The 21,765-nt window shown below is 51.9% G+C and overlaps 1 protein-coding gene across 8 annotated transcripts in view; it reads left to right on the top strand.

Annotated features, from left to right (window-relative positions):
• Positions 1–15,482, top strand: part of LOC105476684 (StAR related lipid transfer domain containing 8) — a 78,266-nt gene extending 62,784 nt beyond the window's left edge. For 4 of the 8 annotated variants that reach the window (XM_011732825.3, XM_071089097.1, XM_011732830.3 and 1 more), the window contains exons 2-14: positions 2,398–2,469; positions 4,799–4,880; positions 5,867–5,930; positions 6,697–8,120; positions 8,716–8,889; positions 9,755–9,914; positions 10,415–10,613; positions 11,034–11,244; positions 11,544–11,658; positions 11,919–12,143; positions 13,117–13,334; positions 13,436–13,612; positions 13,795–15,481. In XM_011732825.3, the coding sequence (XP_011731127.2) occupies positions 2,398–2,469; positions 4,799–4,880; positions 5,867–5,930; positions 6,697–8,120; positions 8,716–8,889; positions 9,755–9,914; positions 10,415–10,613; positions 11,034–11,244; positions 11,544–11,658; positions 11,919–12,143; positions 13,117–13,334; positions 13,436–13,612; positions 13,795–13,912 (3,239 nt within the window). In that variant the 3' untranslated portion in view covers positions 13,913–15,481. Of the gene's footprint in view, positions 1–2,397; positions 2,470–4,798; positions 4,881–5,866; positions 5,931–6,696; positions 8,121–8,715; positions 8,890–9,754; positions 9,915–10,414; positions 10,614–11,033; positions 11,245–11,543; positions 11,659–11,918; positions 12,144–13,116; positions 13,335–13,435; positions 13,613–13,794 lie in introns of all 8 variants that reach the window. The other 4 variants (XM_011732826.3, XM_011732834.3, XM_011732828.3 and 1 more) reach the window with 3 other exon arrangements.
• Positions 15,483–21,765: the final 6,283 nt, after the last annotated feature.

Raw genomic sequence — 21,765 nt, 5'->3', positions numbered from 1 at the left:
GTGATGTTGATACTGCTAGTCTGGGACTACACTTTGAGTAGCGAGGGGCTACAGGGCTCTAGGTAGTCATGAAAGAACTTGGCATTGGCCTGAGTGAGATGGTCCTCTTCTGCCAACCCCCAGCTAGGGCCGATGCCTAGCATCAGGGGAGGGAGGTGCCTCTCCTATCCTCTCCATTAGCCATGAGTAACTGAGGGCTGCAGTGGGATTTTAAGGGTGTGTTCCTGGCATGCAGGCCTACCCTAGAGATTTGCTCCCTTTCCTGGGGTGGCCATACATGTGACCCTTTAGGGGCCGCTGTCTGCTCCTGTGCCCGCCTCTCTGGAAGTCCTAACCTGGTCCATCTTCTGGTACCTCCCTTTTGTCCTAATAACAGGAAAGCAGAGCTGGCTGCCAGGATAGGTGCTGAGATGGGGAAAGGGTCTCATCCCAGGGGCATGACAGGAACAGGGACAGGGAAGTGGCTGTGGCAGCCAGCTCAGCTGTCCTAGCAGCAGAACCATGTTCCTCAAAGGCTCCCTGGGCAGCTGTGCAGTCCCTTTGGACTGGTCTTACATCACCTAGACTACCACTGGCCTGGAGCACAGGATCCTTTTTCAGGCTTGCATTGCCCCCTGCCAGACAGGTGGAGGTACTGCTAGCAGGGCTCTGTCAGACACTTTTCAGGGTCCTGGCGATTCCTAGATCTGTATCTTAGGTTAGGAAGTTGCAGTAACATAAAACATACATACACACACACACACGGAGAGAAAGAGATGAGAGAGAGACAGAGACAGAGAGAGAGGCGGGTGCATGCACAGACTGAGGTGCCTGTGGGTATATACAGGTGCACAGTCCCACAGTGATCCTCATGAGTTGTGGACATGAGCACATTTGGCTACAGCTACATGTAGAGACAGATGCTGTGGTGGACACTGACCTGTTGCATGCACTCACAGAAATGCACAGATGTTCATCCTTGCCCTTACCCCCATTTGCCCCCCAAACCTGCAGGGGCTCCAGGGGCTGCAGAGCCCTCTCTTCTTTCCCTCGAATCCTCATCAGTATGTGACCCTTGAGGAACCCATTACTTTTTCTGACTGACTTCTAACTTCCCTCACTCTTCCCTCCACTGTCTACTCACCTAGCATCTCTGAAATACTGTTTTGTCCTTCATCTTATCTGTCCCAGCCACTAGGATTTCATCCTGGGTTTCCTTGTGAGTGAGCACTGGGAAGAGAGCGCTCTTCCTGTCTTGGAAAAACCTCACCAGCCTCCTTAGAGTCCTCTGGTCAGGGGGGCCAGGTGAGACTGTGGCCACAGGTGCTGAGGAAGTGGAGGACGTGTTGAGGGCAGGACTCCGTGGCCGGATCAGCTCTGCTAAAACCAGCTGACTTCCCCCACCATCCCTGCGATGCCAGGTCCCATGGCCCCAGCCCCACTCATCTTGGCATCACCTGGGTGGAAAGCAAATAACCGCCTGGGCAGGCGCAGGGCTTTACTGCTGGTATTTGGCCTACCCTGACTAGAAGTGCCTCCTCTGTGGCTTCAGTCCAGCTGCACATCTCCGCTGGCGCTGGCAGGGGTGCCCAGCTCTGTGCCAGAACTCCCAGAGCAGAAGTGACAGGCTGACCTAGCCATGTTCTTCCCCCAAGACCCCAACAGGCCAGTACTGTGTCTTCATGACACTCAGCACTGCACTATGACACAAATAGGCCAAGAGACCTGGGGCAGTACTGGGAAGCTCCCTGAGGAGGGAGGACTGGAATGAGCATGGGGATGCTGCTGTCAGACTCAGCTGGGATTCCAACCCTGGCACTGCTGCTTTGTCCACTGTGAGACCGTAGGCTGAGCCTGTTTGTATGTCTGTAAAATGGGGATAGCAAAGCCATCACCGGTTATTGTGTGTGTGAAATGAGATTTGGCTGTCAAAGTGCTGAAGAATGTTACATGTGATGATGAGAAAGAGAATGATAGGAATGGTTGAGCATTCCTATTTCCTGCCTGGACTAGGCTGGTCTACCCAGGGCCTTGGAAGGGGGTAGGTTCCTCAGAAAGGCTTGGGGGGTGGACACAGCTGTGACTTCTTATCCCAGCAGGCCTCCTTGACCCCAGATGATCCTGGTTCCTGGGCAGGGGGTGGGAGAGTGGGAGGGGTTTGGAAGAGGCAGGGAATGAGACTCAAGAAAGCCAGGGCCAGGATGCCCAGACAGTAGGGTTTGGGGAGCAGAGGGCCTCCTGGTTGGCTATGATTTGGAGCAAATGTGCTAGGACCTCTGGCCTTCTCTTGCCATTTCTGGATCACCAGAATGAGATATGCCTGCCTGCTGGGGTTGGGCAGCATACACCTAGGGCCCTGGCATCAGCACCCTCCTAACCCCATTTCTTTGCCTGTTTCTTTCCCTTGTTCTGTTTTAGAAGCCGAGGCCAAAAGAGCATGTGAGTGGCTTCGAGCAACAGGATTCCCTCAGTATGTGCAGCTTTTTGAAGGTAAGGCCACTCAATTGTTTACCCTCCCCCGTTACATACTTCCCCTAGCCCTCAGTTTTTTGTCTGTTAAATGGGGCAAGTCAGATTCTCTCTCCAACTACACACAAGCAGTGTCTCCTGGCCTTGCTCCGATTTTTTTCTGACTTTGCTCCTGCAGTTGTACCTTTCTCTCCCGCATCATCTCTACGAGATTGCTCTCACAACTGCCGCAAACTCTGCTGTTGCCCATGCCTTTAAGGTACCTTGTCTTGACCAGGGTCACCACGTGGTACCAATCCTGAGGATGCCATGTCGGCACACACGGTGTGAAGAATGCCGCCTAGAGTTGTACACCCTGGTGGCCCAGCCTTGGCCTCACTTGCCCCACAGTGATGGCCTCATTTCTCTGTTTTCCTTCATTTCTCTTTTGTGTTTTTCTAGAGTTCTTCATATTTGCTGTTTCCCTTCCCCTTTTCTGCCCACACCCCTACTGCACCCTGGCTTTGCATCCACCTCGCCTGGTCAACTTGCCTGGTCAGTTCACCAGTGACGTCCATGTGGTCACACTCAGTGGTCACTTCCCAGTCCTCATCTTGCTCCATTTCTCAGCAGCATTCAGTGCCACTGGCCACTTCTCCCTTTGGCTTCTGGAACACCCCCCTCTCCTGGCTGCCTTTCTGACTGGGTTCTGTCTCCTTAGCTGACTCTGCTTCCTCTAACTGATATCTAAAGGTTAGGATATCCCAGGGCTCGGTCCGGGGCCCTCTTCTCTCTCAACATTTCTTTCTCATGAGATCTTTCTCTAAATACCATCCATATTCTGATGACTTCCAAATGTCCAGACCTCATCCCCAAGCTCCAGATTCATATATTCACAGCTGCCAATTCAATCTCTCTACTCTGATGTCTGATGGGTGTCTCAGATTAAACAGGTCTAAAACCAACTCCTGATGGTACCACCATTTACCCACTTACTCAAGCGCCATACCCAGGAGTCATCCTTAATTTAATTCCTCCTTGTTCCCATCTCCTATGTTTAACCTTTCAGCAAGACCTTTTCCCTCCAGAACGTATCTTGAATCAATCCACTTCTTACTACCTCCACTGCCACAGCCTGGTGTGACCCAGTGTCACGGCTCACCTGGGCTAGTACAGCAGCTTCCTGTGCTCTTGCACTCTCATCTCTACACTGCAGCTGGAGGGCTCTTGTTGGCCATAGGCCTGACTGTCAGTCCTGCTCCAAGCCCTCCGATGGCCTTCCAGCACACTCAGAATGAAATACACACAGACGCTCTGTTCTGGCCTGTCACACTGCATTCTCCAACCTCCATTGATTACTCTTACCTTTGTTCACAGGGCTCCTCTCTACACTTGCTCACACCAAGCTTTTTCCCTCTTCAGAGCCTTGATGCTGATGTTCCTCCTGCCTGGAACTCTCTTTGCAGTTTCCTTGCACAGCTGGCTGCTTCTCATCTTTCAAGACTCAGCTCAGATGTCACTGCTTCAGAAAGCTCTCTGCTGACCACCTCTCTACAAGCAGCCGCCACCCCTACCAGCCTCCCTTTACACTATCATGCTGGCTGATGTCTTCCATGACATTTGTAACTGCACCATCTTGGTTTTAAGTATCGTTGCTTATCTGTTTCCTTTAAGAGCGTAAACTCCATGAAGGCAGGAACCATTTTTGTTGTGTTCACTGTTGTATGCTGTATGGTTTGCTCAAGTGCCTAGCACAAAGTAGATGCTCAATTGGATACTCATTAGTTGAATGAGTAAAGGAACAAATGGGCTTGCTTCACCAGTAAGGTAGAGAGCTGTGAGACTTCTCAGATTCTCTCTTCCATTCCCCCAACTCCTTTCTTTCCCCTCTCCCCTCCCTAAGTCCCAGGGAGTGGGCTCCTACTGCTCTGGGACACAGGGGGATGCAAGGTATTGTTTGGCTACTGTGCTGTCCTGTCCCTTCTGTCCTTGCTCCTGCCCTACTCCCCCAGGTTCACCTTGGGCCAAGGAGAAGTTTCCCTGCCTGAGCAGCCCAGGATTCAAAGGGGAATGGGGGAACCCATATTGGGCTCTTGGCAGTCACCTGGGGTCTTGGACCTGCTATCTCCCATAGACCTGCCTCACTGACTGACAGAATTCTTGGGTCCAGCTGAGCCCTCTAGGCCTCTCCCAGACCTTTCCCCTGAACTCCCTGGGCACCCTCCTTTATTCCTGACGTTTTTCCCTTCTGCTTTGCCTCTTGTCTTCCTGCTCCCCCTCCTTCCTGGCCGTTCCCCTCCAGCTCAAGGGCTGCTGAGGCTGAGTTTGTGATATACTACTGGACTCATCTTTGCTTCTCTCTGCCGTACAGAAGGTTTGTTTCCCCTGGATATTGGCTCTGTGAAGAAAAACCACGGTTTTCTGGACGAGGACTCTTTGGGGGCCCTGTGTAGGTAGGTGGGCTGAGGGTCAGGCCTGGGAAACCAAAGGCCCGGCTTGAAGCTTCCTGGTGGGAAAAAAACATCCCTTGTACCCTCTAACAGAGGAGGAGCCCAGCTTACTAACAAAGCTTATCTTCTGCGGTCACATTGCTCATTCTGTTCTTTGTGTTTGTGACACCCTCAACCACCCAGTCACTCTAGCTAGAAAGCCAAGATCTGGCCTTGTTTCTTTTCTCCTAAAGTTATAGCCTCCCAATATTCCTCTGCTTCAGTCCCTCTCTACTTACAAGAGCTTGGCCCTTGTTTGAGGCCGAACCATGGCTTCTCCTTGGATCGATCACAAGGCTTCAGCCTAACTGGCTTTAGTCTTGATAACCCATCTCTCCCCTCCCCTCTCCCCCTTCCCTCACCCCACTCGCAGATCCATCTAGATCCACCAGCCTCAGCATTGTAACAGCTCCAAATGGTGGTTCTTTCTGCTTAAAATTTGTCACTGCCTAAGGATAAAAATGCAGACTTTTTAGCATACAACCCAAAGCCCTTTGCAAGCTGGTTCATTAGCCTTAGCCCCACTGGTCTCATGCCCACTGATCTGTTTGCTGACTATATACCTACAATGTCCTGTGTAAGCTTGGGTAAGAGTCCCTGTTTCTCTCACTCTCAAAATCCCATTTGCGTCCTCCAGGACGCCTTCTCTGACTGCATCCCTCCTTCATGGAGGTTGCTTGTCTCTCCCTGTGTTTGTCTGCTGTGCCTTCTGTCTGCTCCGTCTTTGAACATGTCCCATTTCTGTAGGGTTTATTTCCACTCTCTGTAAGCTCCTGGAGGGCAGAGGCCATAATCTTGCCAGCATTGTCTCTGGTTCTTAAACCTTAGGAATATTGGAGTTTGCGAGAAGTTTTGATGGCTTGGGCATGTGAAGTGGTGGGTGCATCTTGGTAGGCTCTGCCAGGCTTTGGGGATGTCTACCTTGGGTGGACACTTCCACTTTATTACAGGAGGCTGATGACCTTGAACAATTGTGCCTCGATGAAACTGGAGGTTCATTTTCAAAGCAAGCAGGTGAGTCATGGCAAAGAACGGGTCTGTGGTCTTGTGGCGCCATAAGGAAACCCAGGGCGTATGTAAACCATTTGTAAAACTAGCTCTAGTATCCCAGGAGTCTGAGATGTCCAGAGCAGTACCTTTCCCCAGCTAGGGGTAGAGATGGAGGAGATCTATGACCCCATTCTTTCCTGGGAACTCACTTTCTTGCTTTTTTTTTCTGGGGCTTTCTATACCAGAGACCTGTAGTCAGGTGGGGCAGCCAAGTTACCAAAGCCCTGGGCTGTGAGACAGGAGGCCCATGGGGCCTGGTCTCAGCTCTGCCACTGATTGCTGAGGGATCTCAGGGAAACCTCTTCCCTTCTGGGCCTCAGTTTCCCCATTTTGCAAAGAAGGAGATGAACTAGAAAATCTCAAATTCTGTCCACCTCTGTTGTGATTCTAATCTAAGACTGCAGCCCAGAGCTTGGGAAGGTCTGTCACTGACTTAATGTATGTCATTGACCTTGGGCAAGTGGCTTCTGGTTTGTGGGTTTGTTCCCTATCTGTAAAATTGGAAGGGGGGTTAGATTAGTTACTTGACCATTACCATTACCATACATCTGGGCTCTGTCTGTGACTCCTGGCTTCCTCTGGCACTCCCAGAGCTAGCTCTACCCACCTAGGCCATGTTCTCAGCCAGAAAGCAGGGCCCTTCATCTCAGAATCCCCCAAGAGTTTGGAAGCAGAGAGTGGAGTACAAGCAAGGACTTGTGGCCTGGGCTTCTCTGACCTGACCCTGCAGTGCCTTTCCCAGAATGAAGACTCAGAAGAGGAAGAGCAGTGTACCATCAGTAGCCACTGGGCCTTCCAGCAGGAAAGTAAGTGCTGGTCTCCTGTGGGGTCCTCTGATCTGTTGGCCCCACCGAGCCCTGGCCTGCCAGTGACCTCAAGCTGTGAGAGCGTTCTCACCGAGCTTAGTGCCACCTCTCTGCCAGTCATCACCGTGAGCCTACCACCCGAGCCAGCAGACTTGCCCTTGCCAGGCTGTGCCCCCAGCTTGAGTGACCGGCCCTTCCTCAGCCCCACCCAGGGCCAGGAGGGTCCCCAGGACAAAGCCAAGAAGCGCCATCGTAACCGTAGCTTCCTCAAGCACCTTGAGTCTCTGAGGCGGAAGGAAAAGAGTGGCAGCCAGCAAGCAGAGCCCGAACGTAGTCCAGCCGCCTCAGAGAAGGTCTCCAAAGCCTCATCTTTCCGCAGTTGTCGTGGCTTCCTCTCAGCCGGATTTTACAGGGCCAAGAACTGGGCCGCCACCTCAGCCAGTGGCAGTGGTGCCAACACTCGGAAGGCCTGGGAGGCTTGGCCAGTGGCCTTGTTCCGGCATCCTCAGCGGATACACCGGGGTGATTGCCTGGTGCATGTGCCTGGGGACCACAAACCAGGCACATTCCCTCGCTCCCTGTCCATTGAGAGCCTGTGTCCTGAGGACGGACACCGCCTGGCAGACTGGCAGTCAGGTAGGCGGTGGGGCTGTGAGGGGCGCCGGGGCTCCTGTGGCTCAACGGGCAGCCATGCCAGCACGTATGACAACTTACCTGAGCTGTACCCAGCTGAGCCTGTAATGGTTGGGGTCGAGGCTGAAGATGAAGATGATGAGGACAGTGGGGGCAGCTATGCTCACCTAGACGACATCCTCCAGCACGTGTGGGGGCTACAGCAACGAGTAGAGCTGTGGTCTCGGGCCATGTACTCAGACCTGGGGCCTGGAGATGAGGAAGAGGAGGAGGCCACTTCATCAGTACAAATAGCCACAGTTGAGGTCAAATGCCAAGCTGAGGCTCTCAGCCAGATGGAGGTTCTGGCCCACGGAGAGTCCCCAGCCTGGGCCCAGGCTGAAGTCCAGCCAGCAGTCCTGGCTCCGGCTCAGGCTCCAGCTGAGGCTGAGCCACTGGCACAGGAAGAGACTGAGGCCCTGGCCCCGGCCCCAGCCCCAGCGCAGGACAGTGAGCAGGAGGCACATTCAGGCGGGGAACCCACCTTTGCCTCTAGCCTGTCTGTGGAGGAAGGACACTCCATTTCTGATACTGTGGCTTCCTCCAGCGAACTTGACAGTAGTGGGAACTCCATGAATGAGGCTGAGGCTGCGGGGCCCCTGGCTGGACTCCAGGCATCAATGCCCCGTGAACGGCGCGATTCAGGTGTTGGGGCCTCACTTACCAGACCCTGCAGGTGAGAGTTTGGGTTGGGATGGGGCGGACGCAGGGACTCCTGTTCTCTGTCTCTGAAGCTGATTTCTCAGTCATGAGGCCCAGGGCTAAGTGCTTGGGGGCTGCGTTATCCCCTCACAGCCAGCTCAGGAGAATAGAGTACAGGAGTTGGGAATCCAGAAAGTTAGGTCCAGAACCTGCCTCTGCTGTGGCCTTGAGGAAATGATGCTCTCCTCATTGGACCTCAGTTTCCTCATCTGTAAAGTGAGGGAGGGTGCTAGAGGAGATGGTCTCTGGTCCCCAGGTTTGCCCATTCAGAGTTTCTTGGAGCAGCCCCTCCACGGTAGTCTTGGAATGGGCAGGGGGCTTCACTGCTTATTGGCACTAGATGGGCCTGAGCTCTGTGCCATCCTCTCCAAGAACTTCCTGGCCCCTAAGAAGCTGAGTCCAAGCTTTTTCCACCCTGGGGCCTCAGCAGCAGCCCTGAAAGTGGTCCCAACTCCCTGCATGTTTTCTTTGGAGAGAAAAAAGGGGACCAGAATAACACACACCTTTTCTAAGGTTTAGCCAAACCTGCTCCTCTGGGCCTCTCCACCCCTCTCACCGCCCCCCACCAGGAAGCTCCGTTGGCATAGCTTCCAGAACTCCCATCGGCCCAGCCTCAACTCAGAGTCGCTGGAGATCAACCGGCAGTTTGCAGGCCAGATCAACCTCCTGCACAAGGGCTCACTGCTGCGGCTTACTGCCTTCATGGAGAAGTACACTGTGCCCCACAAGCAGGGCTGGGTCTGGTGAGTGGCTCCTGGGCCACGGAGGGTGGGAAACTGCCGACTCAGGTCCACGGCCCCAGGCAGGGTCAGCCCAGGAGGTGGGTGCAGGCAGGCAGGGCCCACAGGCCAGGGGAGCAGTGTGATATGCCAGGAGGCTGGAGGGGCTTGGTAAGGCTGGGTATGGGGCAGAGGACCTGAAGTCCTCCAGCTGTGTCTTCTCCATCCCAACCTCCGTACTGCAACTAGTGAGATTGTCCTAAAATGCAGGTGTGGTTGTCATTCTCCAGATAAACACTTTTCTCTGGCTTCCCATTGTCCAGATTCCCTCCCACCATGACTGCTTCCTGTTCTGGTCCCGCTCCATCCTTCTGGCTCTTTAGCCTACCCCTCCTAAGCAACCCCACCTTACAGACCAGTGGGACCAGTCATCCTTCCGTGAACGTGCTATGATCCTTTTCCTGCCTCTTTGCCTTTGTTTGTGCTGTGCTCTCTGCCTGTAATGCATTTTCCCCATTTCTCCTCTGGGACAATGCCTTCCTATCCCTCAAGAGCCTGCTGAGTTACCACATCCTCTCTGAAGCCTTCCCTAACTCACTAGGTACAGTTCCCCTCCCTCAATGGGTCTTCCCCTAAGTTCTTGGCCTCCTACTGGCCACATGAGTTGTTACTGCCTATTGACACAGTTATCTCCTTGGCCAGACTGAGAGCTCTCTGTGTTCCTCTGTGACTCCCTGGGGCTGCGCCCAAAGCAGGTGCTCAATGAGTGTTGACTCTGGGACAGTGGTGTGTGCCTTACCCTCTTCACCCCACCTGATCCTCTAAGACTGCAGGCAGAGTCTCCAAACTGTGTTCTCCCTATCTGATCACTTGTCATTCTCCCAAACAGGTCAATGCCCAAGTTCATGAGGAGAAACAAGACCCCAGACTACCGGGGACAGCACGTATTTGGGGTGCCACCCCTCATCCATGTGCAGCGCACGGGCCAGCCACTGCCACAGAGCATTCAGCAAGCCATGCGCTACTTGCGCAGCCAGTGCCTGGACCAAGTGAGCCCTTGTGGGGCAGCCTGTGGGGAGATGGTGCAGGGGTGGGGTGCTGGTGGGCATTGGGCCGAAGGCTGAGGAGCTGGGGAGAGGAACTGCTCTGGCCTTCCCCCTCACTTGGGCTGGTCCACCAGAGGGCTTTGCTGTTCTCAGCAAGGACCAGCAAGGATGAAACTCCTTTCTACTCCTTAGGCCCAGCTCTGTGCTACCTTCTTTCCGGCCCAGGCTCCATAGTCCTTATCTTCTGGGAGCCTGAATTTGCCTAGATCCACCTTTTCCTACTCATCTCCACAAAAGCATCTTTTCTTTTTTGTCCTGAAGCTGTAAAATTCCTTCTCTTTGGTTTTCCCATTTGTCTCCTACCCTGCCCCTCAGGAGGCCTGATAGGCTTTGAAGTCTCTGGGGTGGCCTAAGCTCCTGACACCCAGTCCAGGACTGGCCTCACATTCTCCCTCCTACTCACGCATGTCTTCTTCCCTCCCTCCCTCCCTTGCATGGACCAGGTAGGCATCTTCCGCAAGTCTGGGGTCAAGTCCAGGATCCAGAACCTGCGCCAAATGAATGAGACCTCGCCTGACAACGTCTGCTATGAGGGCCAGTCAGCCTACGACGTGGCTGACCTGCTAAAGCAGTATTTCCGGGACCTGCCTGAGCCCATCTTCACCAGCAAGCTCACCACCACTTTCCTCCAGATCTACCAGCGTGAGTCACCCACTCCTATCCCCAACAACCTGCCCCGTTCTCAGCCTCCCTGAATCCCAGGCCTTGTGGAAGATAAGCCTGGTGCAGGCAAATGTAGCTGGACCTGTGAGCTGATTGGAACAGTTACTGTCTGGAGTTGAAAAGGCCCTTGCAGAGAGACCATTCTGCTTCCCCAAACCCATTATATGGAAGGGTAGACTGAGGCCCTGAGGGGAGAAAGGGAAACTACCTAAGGTTACACTGTACGTTAGTAATAAAGCTAGATCAAGCACCCAGAGACCTCACAGAACTGAACTTTTCCCTTCCCTCTCGCCGCTCCCCTCGGGACTTCTGTGCCTTTTGCCCCCTTGGAAGCAGGAGGCTGGCTGCTAAGGCCTCTGGGGAAGTAAGGAAGGCTCTTCTTCCATTGCTTCCTCACAGTCCTCCCCAAGGATCAGTGGTTGGCAGCAGCACAAGCCGCCACCTTGCTGCTCCCCGATGAGAACCGAGAGGTGCTACAGACTCTGCTCTACTTCTTAAGTGACATTGCCTCTGCCGAGGAAAACCAGATGACAGCAGGCAACCTGGCAGTGTGCCTGGCGCCCTCCATCTTCCACCTCAATGTCTCTAAGAAGGAGAGCCCCTCTCCCAGGTGAAACGGGGCACGGCATGTCAGGGCCGGGCCAGGTCCAGACAATTTGGGCCCCATTGGACTTTTGGCTTTTGATGACTGGCACTGCTGTGTCTCGTCCTCACCGCAAGGAGTGAGCCTGACTCCTCAGGGACCCTGGGCTGGTGGGATCTGTGGAGCAGGGCCTTCCAAAAGGCAGCAGGTTGCTTTGTGGCCAAGTTTGGCAAAGTGGCTTCCTGGCAGCTACAAGGCAGCCTGTCTGTCATCTTGTCTTGTGCCCTTGTGCCATCTCTCCTCTCACCACCTCCTGCCCCATCTAGGATCAAGAGCAAACGCAGCCTCGTTGGTAGGCCAGGCCCTAGGGACCTGAGTGACAACATGGCAGCCACCCAGGGCCTGTCGCACATGATCAGTGACTGCAAGAAACTTTTCCAGGTGAGTAACCCCAGGCCATGGTGCCTACTTACCAGACCTGGGGGAAGCATCAGGCCTGACCTCGGTGCCCCAAGTCAGGGATAGGACCCAATTTGACACATACCCCTCAAGCTTATACCCCCAACTCTTCCTCCACAATGGTTCTCATCTACCTTGCTGTGGTAGCTGCACCTCTCTACTGCCCTTAACGTGAACCTGACAGACCCCATGGGGTCTCCTGCTCTCTGGAGCTGCAGCCCAGTGTGTGTGTGCCCTCTCAGGTGCCCCAGGACATGGTGCTGCAGCTGTGCAACTCCTACAGTGCAGCTGAGCTCAGCCCTCCCGGCCCAGCCCTGGCTGAGCTGCGTCAGGCCCAAGCTGCAGGGGTAAGCCTGAGCCTCTACATGGAGGAGAGCATCCAGGACCTGCTGCGTGATGCTGCTGAGCGCTTCAAGGGCTGGATGAGCGTGCCAGGGCCCCAGCACACGGAACTGGCTTGCAGGAAGGTGAGTACCACACCACGGGTGGCTGCTATGGGCCTGGGAGAGCATGGTGCAGGCAAGGGGAGTCAGGGAACCCAAAGGAAGGAGCCGGGGAGGAGCTGTCCCCCAAGTCTCACTGTGCCTCGGCCTTGTCCTTGGAGAATGTCAGAGAGTCAAGAAAGTACCTTAAGGAATCAAGAACCAAATGAGACCGAGGGAACTCTCTCAGGAACCACCTGCCAGAATGACCTTCCAAAAGCCCCATTCCAGATACGATGCTGCTTTGATAGCCTCAACTCCCATCTCTCCCTGCCCCGCAGTCCAGCTGAATCCTTGCATTTTGCACCTTCGTGCCGTCCTGCTGCCTGGACTGCCCTGACCCTGAGCATTACATTTTCCGAGGCACCTTTAGCGACAATGCAATGTGTTCCTCCTCCATTCAGAACCTTCTGTCATGCCCCAGGATGGAGGGGATTTCTCTCTGTTCCCCTCTGGGCACTGGTCATGCTCTTTCTTGGACGTGGATTCTGAGTAAGATTGCAAGCCTGAAGTGTCCTGTGTAAAAAACGGTCATAACAAAACCTCCTATGTAGGATCAGGGTGAGTGCCTGGTACATACAAAAGGCTCTGTAAGTGGCAGCTTTTGTTGTGCATGTGTTTTACTGCCTGTGCTAGATGGCGAGCTCCTTGACAGTCACCATCTTCCTGCACCTCCAAGCACTGTGCCCATCATGGTAGGGCCTGAGAGGCCTCTGGGAATGTGTGCCCCATCATCTCTTTATGCTGTCTAACAGACTGAAAAGCAGACATCCAGAAAAGAGAGAGAGAGGTCAGGGAGCATGGGAGCACTGTCTCAGTCTGGCCAGGGTTAGCAGAGGAGCTCTGCAGCCTACCCTATTAAACCTCAGGCGCTGCGGTTTGAGGCCCGGACTTAGGGCTGGAGTCAGAGTTCTCCAGCCCTGACAGCTACCCCCATCCCCACTCCTGTGGCTCACAGGCACCGGACGGGCACCCCCTGCGGCTGTGGAAGGCATCCACAGAGGTGGCAGCCCCCCCAGCTGTGGTGCTGCATCGTGTTCTCCGGGAGCGGGCCCTCTGGGATGAGGATCTGCTGCGGGCCCAGGTGCTGGAAGCCCTGATGCCGGGTGTGGAGCTGTACCACTATGTCACCGACAGCATGGCACCCCATCCCTGCCGCGACTTTGTGGTGCTTCGGTGAGGGGCCGCAGCTGCTACCCTGCTGTGCTTGGGGGGCCCGAGAAGTGGGGTGGAAACCAGCAGTAGGAATCTGAGCCTATGTGTCCTTTCTCCAATAGGATGTGGCGCTCTGACCTGCCTCGTGGGGGTTGCCTGCTTGTCTCCCAGTCCCTGGATCCTGAGCAACCTGTGCCAGAGTCGGGTGTGCGGGCCCTCATGCTCACGTCCCAGTACCTCATGGAGCCTTGTGGCTTGGGCCGCTCTCGGCTCACACACATCTGCCGGGCTGACCTCAGGTACCAGGCCTGGGACAGCCTGCTCGACCCCCTTGGCCTTGACCCGTTCCCCTGCCTCTGCCCCTCCTTTTTGCCCCATGCTGTTGATCCCTGGGGCTGGGACAAGTCCTTTCTTCCTTCTCCCTGGTGAGGGTTCCAGGGAAAAACACATTGCTCATGCCTGGTTTCTTCTACTTCCCTAGGGGCCGTTCTCCTGATTGGTACAACAAAGTCTTTGGGCACCTGTGTGCCATGGAAGTGGCAAAGATCCGGGACTCCTTCCCCACCCTGCAGGCAGTGGGCCCTGAGACAAAACTGTGAGCCTTGGGCTGGTCCCAGGGTGGCACCACTCAGGCCCCCTGGGCACCAAAGGAGTGAGGGGGAATAAGAGCAGAGCAGCCCCCTGGGTGCTGCTGTCAGGAGCAGAGCCAGGCCCAGGTGGCTCCAGCTGCCTGTCCTGTCCCCTTTCCTAAAGCTCCTCTGCACGTAGAGGGGAGAAACAGAGAATTTAGGCAACTCTACTCCCCCTTCACCCCCAACCCTGTATTCTACTCTCCCGAAAAGAGAAGAGAATCACATGAGTAGCAAGACTACTGCCGCCAGCCACCTGCCTGTGAGGCCGCCACTTGGTCTGAAGCCTCCACAGCTCCCCACCTGCAGGGGCAAAGAGGTCGACAACAGTGTGTGATCCCAGCTCTCTGCCAGACTGAGAGGGCAAGCCGTCTTGTTTCCTGCAAGGGTGCTTTTGAGATTGGACAGGAGGTTCTGGTCCTGCCTTTGGGGCCAACACTGGCCCTGAAGTGTCTTTTTCAGAGGAATTGGACTGGAGTGAATGGGCACAGGGGTGGAGTGCAGGGCAGCCCCAATCACCATGAGCTGTTTCATTTGTGTAAATATGATGCTGAATTTTAAGAGGCTGAGTTAAGAGTGGGCACTGACAGGCCCCTAATAAGCGACATGACGATTTGGCATAGATTGGGATGTGAGGGTGGAGAAGCTTCCTTTCTCAAGTCTCAAGATGCCAATGAAACCAGTTTTCCCTGACTTGGGTTTCACACTTTATCTGCCACCCCATGGGGTCCTGTGTAGCCTTTGTCCACACACTGCCACTGCCCAGGCCAAGCAAAAGCAGAGTGTGGTTAAGAGACAAGGGTCTGTGTCATCGTCTCTTTTGCTTATGGTAGTGGGCTAACATAACAGCCCCTTTCTCAAGCAGAGACCTGGCCCGTGGGCCAGACAGATGGAAGGGCCTATCTTAGCCAGCTGGAGCTTAAGCCAAACCTGTTCTGTCCCACTGGCCAGCCATCTTTGCTCACATGGAAATTCAAATGCCATTCAAAGGCCACTGGTGCTTTATTTTTCAATCTGCTGAGTAAACTGAAATGAGATGGGTCCCAACCACCACTGTAATTTTCAAGCCTATTTTATTTGTACCTGTAAATACTGTACAGTTTATATATATATATATGTGTGTGTGTGTGTATATATGTGTTTATATAGATACACACACACGTGTGTATATATACACATATATATACACACACACACACACGCATTTGCACAGACACACATATATATCAATTCTCATGAGTGTATTATAATCTCTGGTGGGGGCAAGGGTCTGGAAGGCCTGAGGGGCATTTCAGATGAGAATGGAGAGGTAGAGAGCCAGGTGCAGCAGGATCCCTCAGATCAATAAAGCATTACCAGAGATGCACTTTGACTGTGGCTGTCTTTGCTGACAATGGGCTAGGGACTGGGGACTGGGGTTGTGACTGAGGCTTCAGTGTTAGGGCTCAGAGCATTGAGCATTCACCCCACCCTCTGCTGAGTCCCAGCTTACTGGCAACAGGTCTTGGGTGAGTCCACAGGAAGAACGGGGAGGGCCTCAGCTCTTCTCTTTGGAGAGGTATTTGTGGCCAGGCATGGTGGGGTGGGGTGGCGGGTGCGCGGAGAAGGGGTGGAAAGTTAGCCAGAACTTGAGCAGAAGCTGCAAACCCCATCTCATGACCTGGCCACAAGCATGAATGACCTCAGGCATCCTAGGGAGAGATGAGCCTGGCTAAGCGGCCATTCCTTCCCCTTCTAAACAGCTTGAATGAAGAGTGAAGTCCCAGCCCCAGGAGGCTTAGGGGGCCCTGTGCCACCCGTAAGCCAACCTAAGAGGTCTGAGTGCCTCAAGGCAGCCTCTGGTATGGCCCCAGTGACCAGCAAAGCCCAGGGGCTAGAGAAACTCTTTCGTCTTGACTTTCCCAAAGGAAGGGGCTTTCCTCTGCCATATTACATGGCCATAAAATCCCAGGCTCCGAAGAGCAGGTAGAGAGAAAGTCCAGGCTTTGGACTTTTGCATCCCTGAAGTGCTCTCAGTAGCCTGGGCAAGCAAGCCCTGCTCTCTGGGTACCTCAACCTCCTCATGGGTCAAACGAGGCCAGTCCTACCTTGCCACAAGCCTGTCTCGGTAAGTGTTCAGGTTGCACCACCCAAGTCTGCACTCCGACCCAGCCTGAACAGTGAGGTGCCTGTCCAGTCCCACTGCTCTGTCACCTTCTTCATTCTGTCTTGGGCTCAGTTGTCCCTACATGCCTTGGCCTTTCTTCACTGCTGCCACCTAGGGGTCTTGGCTAGCCCTGGAAGTGAGTGAGGTAGAGCAGAGGACCCAGTCAGCCCCCTGCCTTTGGGAAAACTAAATGGAGGCCCCTTGTGTCTGAGTATGGGCTGGGAGATCACTCCGGCAGTGCTGGGCTTAAGGGATACCAGCGTGATGCTCTGGCCAGTAGTTTTTGAGGAAGGCATCGGGGCCTTCTGGCCCAGGCACTGCCCACCTTCTCTTGGAAGGAGGTTGGTGGTAGGGTACAGAGGATGAGACTCAGCACTCAGATGATGGTTGCTAGGAGACGGATAAAGAGGAGGGATCCTCTTGGAAGGGCCAGAGAGTTCCCCCAACCTTGCAGCTCTGGACTCTGCTACCCTGACCCAGTCGCCCAGTGTCTGGCAGTGTGGAAGAGGTAGCTCCAAGTAGGAGAGCTTCTGTTGGGCCTTAGCATCCTCATGTGTAAAGCAGGGCTCCCATCCCTCATCTCTGCCTACTCCACCATGCCTCTAGATGTAGGAATGAGTTTCATGATGAGGCTGCCCAGGCCTCTCGTTCCCACCCACAAAGCAAGCACCACCCCTGGCCATTTCTAGCCCTGAGTCGTGTACCTCTGCCAACCCTGAGTAGGCTTCATTTCCCTGGTGCCAGAGAATGTGCCTTCAAATTCCCAGTCCCACTGCCCGTAGTCTCTACTCTTGTGCTTTCCCTGACCCACTGTCTCAAAGAAACCAGGTCTCAGGGGAATCCTGCATAGAAATCGAACAATCTGCCTATGAGCTTTGATTATTGTTTCCTAGTCTCCAGCGCCCTGTTGCCAGAGTGACTGAGGGTAGTGGTCAGACCCAGGCTCAAATCTAGCTATATCATTTCCTGGCTGTGTGACCTTAAGTGGCACATTTAACATTTCTGATTTCTTTTCCCTCTCTGAAAATAAGGGTAAGAATCATTTATATCTTGTAAGGTTGTTGTCAAGGTTAAATGAGCCAAGAGTCGTGAAAGTGGTTGCACAGTACCTTGGACATAGCAGACATCAAAATATGGTAACCCCCTGCCTGCCCTGTGTCTTTCCTGCCAGTCAGACTCCATAGGGAGAACTTGGTCCCCTCATCTGGGATCTCCAGCTCCAAGATGGGGAGGAGTGGGTGGGCTTTTCTCCCATCAGGAGAAAGATGAGCAGCCAGCATCTGCCTGTTGTCAGTGAAGACAATGAAGAAACATGTTGCAATGGAGACTTCATGAGGGGATGGCACCATGCAAGTGGGCCCCAGTAGTGTGGATGGAGCAGAACATACTGGTAAAGACAAAGATGATGGCAAGGACTGCCAGGAGCTTTACACCTGTATGTAACAAAGCTTCTGAGCTCCTTGCTCAAGGCCTGGGGGTGTGGAGATGGGTGGAAGAAAGCCCAAGGCAGTCTGACATATAGCTACACAGGGGATAGGGTTGGGGCTATGGAGATCTAGGGAACTTCAATAGCTTATGGCCTTCACCCAGTGATGGAGAGGAGTCAGCAGTCAGGGCTATCAACAACGAAGGCAAACAGTAGAACTCAGAGACGGGCATGGGGGCTCCATTGCATGAAGCTGCAGCCAATAGGGAAAAAAGTCTCAGAAAGTGGCTTGGGGCTGGCAACCAATGCAGTGCTTTCTGGGGAGAGAGTCACTTGTGAGCCAATCAGTAGCATGGTCTGAATATTAGCTACCCACCAGGTGCCAAGGAGGGAATCAAATCAACACTTTTCCCTTCATCTAGGGCCAGATGAACTGGTCAGGAAGCTGGCAGCTTGGCCCCTGCCCATTATGTCCCCATCCTCACTCAAGAAACAGAATGGAATAGCTCAGGGCAGCTGAACTTGCATGTGCATCAAGGTGGAGAGGAAAGCAGATGCCATTGTTGCCATGGCAGTTGACCAAGGGGTCACAGCACCAATGGAACAGAATAGAGAATGCAGAAACAAATCCACACATCTACAATGAACTCATTTTTGACAAAGGTGCCAAGGACATACACTTGGGAAAAGACAGTCTCTTCAATAAATGCTACTGTGAAAACTGGATCTCCATATGCGGAATGAAATGAGACCCCTATCTCTCTCCATATACAAAAGTCAAATCAAAATGGATTAAAGATGAAAATCTAAGGTCTCAAACTGTGAAACTACTACAAGAAAACATTGGGGAAATTCTCCAGGACATTGGTCTGGGCAAAGATTTCTTCAGTAATAACCCACAAGCCCAGGTAACCAAAGCAAAAATGGACAAATGGGATAACATCAAGTTAAAAAGCTTCTGCACAGCAAAGGAAACAATCAACAAAGTGAAAACACAACCGACAGAATGGGAGAAAATATTTGCAAACTACCCATCTGATAAGGGAGTAATAAACAGAGTCTACAAGGAGCCGAAACAAATCTATAGGAAAAAAATCTAATCAAAATGGGCAAAAGATTTGAATATACATTTCTCAAAAGAAGACATAAAAACGGCAAACAGGCGTATGAAAAAGTGCTCAACATCACTGATCATCAGAGAAACGCAAATCAAAACTAGAATGAGATACCATCTCACCCCGATTAAAATGGCTTATATATAAAAGACAGGCAATAACAAATGCTGGTGATGATGTGGAGAAAAGGGAACCCTCGTACACTGTTGGTGGGAATGTAATTAAGTACAACCACTATGAAGGGCAGTTTAGAGGTTCCTCAAAAAACTAAAAATAGAGCTACCATATGATTCCGCAATCCCCCTGCTAGGTATATACCCAAAAGAAAGGAAATCAGTATATTGAAGAGATATATGGACTCCCGTAATTGCTGCAACACTATTAACAACAGCTAAGATTTGGAAGTAACCTAAGTGTCCGTCAACAGATGAATAGATAAAGAAAATGTGGTACCTATACACAATGGAGTACTACTCAGCCATGAAAAAGAATGAGATCCAGTCACTTACAACAACGTGGATGGGACTGGAGATCATTACGTTAACTGAAATAAGCAAGGCACAAAAAGACAAACATCACATGTTCTCACTTATTTGTGGGATCTAAAAATCAAAACAATTGAACTCATGTATATAGGGTGTAGAAAGATGGTTACTGTTACCAGAGGCTGGAAAGGGTAGTAAGGGGGTGGGTGGGGGGAGGTAGAGATGGCCAATGGGTACCAAAAAAAAAAAATAGAAAGAGTGAATAAGACCTCTATTTGGTAGCACAACACGGTGACTATAGTCAATAACAACTAAATTGTACATTTAAAAATAACTAAAAGAGTATAACTGGATTGTTTGTAACACAAAGGATCAAAACTTGAGGTGATGGATACCCCATTTATCCTCATGCAATTACTATGCCATGCATGCCTGTATCGAAACATCTCAATTACTCCATAAATATATATACCTACTATGTACCTACAAAAGTTTTTTAAAAAATTTAAAGAATGTTTTTGTTTGTTTTATTGATGGGATCACTTAAAACCTGGGGTCGGTGGGGAGAGAGCAAAATTCAAAGGCGCCCTTGGGAATTCATTACATGAAACAATCAGAATTTGTTATCTGGGGCAGTTGCAGGCACCGGACATAAAAACCTGCTTTCCTTTAGGCATTTGAAAATTTAAAAAAAAAAAAAAAATTGGCTTGCAGACCACTACCTTTGCCACATCTCAGGAATCAGGAAGCCCAGGTTAGGAATCATCACATCAGGAGAGTATAGGATGGGCTCTGGAGCCAGACTGCCTGGATTCAAACTCAGCACCATTACTTACTATCTCTGTGACTCTGTCATCTTCTCAAGGAGTCATGTAGCTAGTAATCCAAGTGACCATATAGCTAGTTACCCAGTCTGCCTCGTACCAGAGTGTGTGCTCATAACTCCTCCAGTGGGCTTCAAACTTCAGTGAGCATCAGCATCACCCTGGTGGACTGTCAAAACATGGGCTGCTAGGCCCCACACCCAGAGTTTCTGATTCAACGGGTCTGGGGAGAAGCCTGAGAATTTGCATTTCTAACAAGATGTCAGGTGATGGTGATGCTGCTGGTTCAGGCACCACACTTTGAAAACCAGTGATCTATAAAGTGAGGAGGTTAATTATGATGACATAAGTTTCATTCAACTGAATTCAAATCAGAAGATGTTTGAACTCCCCCTCAGTCCCTGCAGACCAAGGACTCAGGGCTCAAAGGCATTACCACTTTCTATTATAGCTGCAGGGCTTACTTATACTCACTGAACTTCAGTTTTCTTATCTTTAAAATGGGAATGATACTACCTTATGAGGAGGTTATGAGTAGTCAACTTGATTGTTTCTAGCATTTGGTGGGTACTTTCAAAGTGGCAAATCACCTGCTATTTGTCTTGTTAGTAATACTGCACATCTTCTTTTGTTACGCAGTACAGCGCCCACTGCTACGTTTAGGCAGAGATGATCTCGGGAAGAAGGGTCTGTGGAAGAGGACAGAAAGGTTGCCTGTTCTGCCATACCTTCCTCTGGCTCCAAGCTATATCACTACTTGGTCTCTGACTTTAAGGCTCTTCCCCTCTGAGACTCTCCTTTCAAGATCTTCCACTGCTCAGACCCTGATGGCTTGTGTTTCATTTTAACAATGTTGTCCATTCTCTTCGTGAAAACTATGGGAATCTCAAACTGAAATTCCTACAGGAACCAGGCAGTTAGCACAGATAAGCAAAGCATACTGGGTAAAGACCATAATGATTGCAGAGTTCATACCCCATCCAAAGAGGGCAGCAGCTATTCCCTTCTCATCTGTTATGGATAGGTGGGAATGTGGGTCCAGATGTGGATAGCTACATCTTCTGATTTTTCCAGGGAATCTAGAAATCCAGATTTGGTTTTGGGAATTTTTTTTTTTTTTTTTTTTTGAGGTAGGGTCTGGCTCTGTCACCCAGGCCAGAGTGCAGTGGTATGATCTCGATTCACTGCAACCTTTGCCTCCTGGGCTCAGGTGATCCTCCCACCTCAGCCTCCTGTAGCTAGGACTACAGGCTCACACCACCACACCCAGCTAATTTTTGTATTTTTTGTAGAAATGGGATTTCACCATGTTTCCCAGGCTAGCTTCGAATTCCTGAGCTCAAGCAATCTTCTCACCTTGGCCTCTCAAAGTGCTGGGACTATAGGCATGAACGACCACGTTTGCCCAAATCCAGATTTTTATGTGAAATCTACCCTTTTAAAATATTGGTGGCCAGGTGTGATGGCTCACGCCTGTAATCTCAGCACTTTGGGAGGCTGAAGTGGGAAGATTGCTCGAGACCAGGAGTTCGAGACCAGACTGGGCAACACAGTGAGACTCCGTCTCCACAAAAAATAAAAAAATTAGCCGGGTATGGTGGCATGTGCCTGTAGTCCCAGCTACTCAGGAGGCTGAGGCAAGAGGATCGCTTGAGCCTGGGAGTAGGATCACACTACTACACTCCAGCCTGGACAAGAGAGAGAGATTCTGTCTCTGAAAAAAAAAAAAAAAAGATAAAAAGTAAAATGTTGGTGAAAAAATTTTAACATAACATGCAGCAGGCTCAACAGGCACACATGAATAGCCCACTGGTTTGCACCCTCTAC

Source organism: Macaca nemestrina, chromosome X (assembly GCF_043159975.1).
Source record: "Macaca nemestrina isolate mMacNem1 chromosome X, mMacNem.hap1, whole genome shotgun sequence".
Classification (NCBI taxonomy): Eukaryota; Metazoa; Chordata; class Mammalia; order Primates; family Cercopithecidae; genus Macaca; species Macaca nemestrina.
This window is presented reverse-complemented; position numbering and strand designations above follow the sequence as displayed.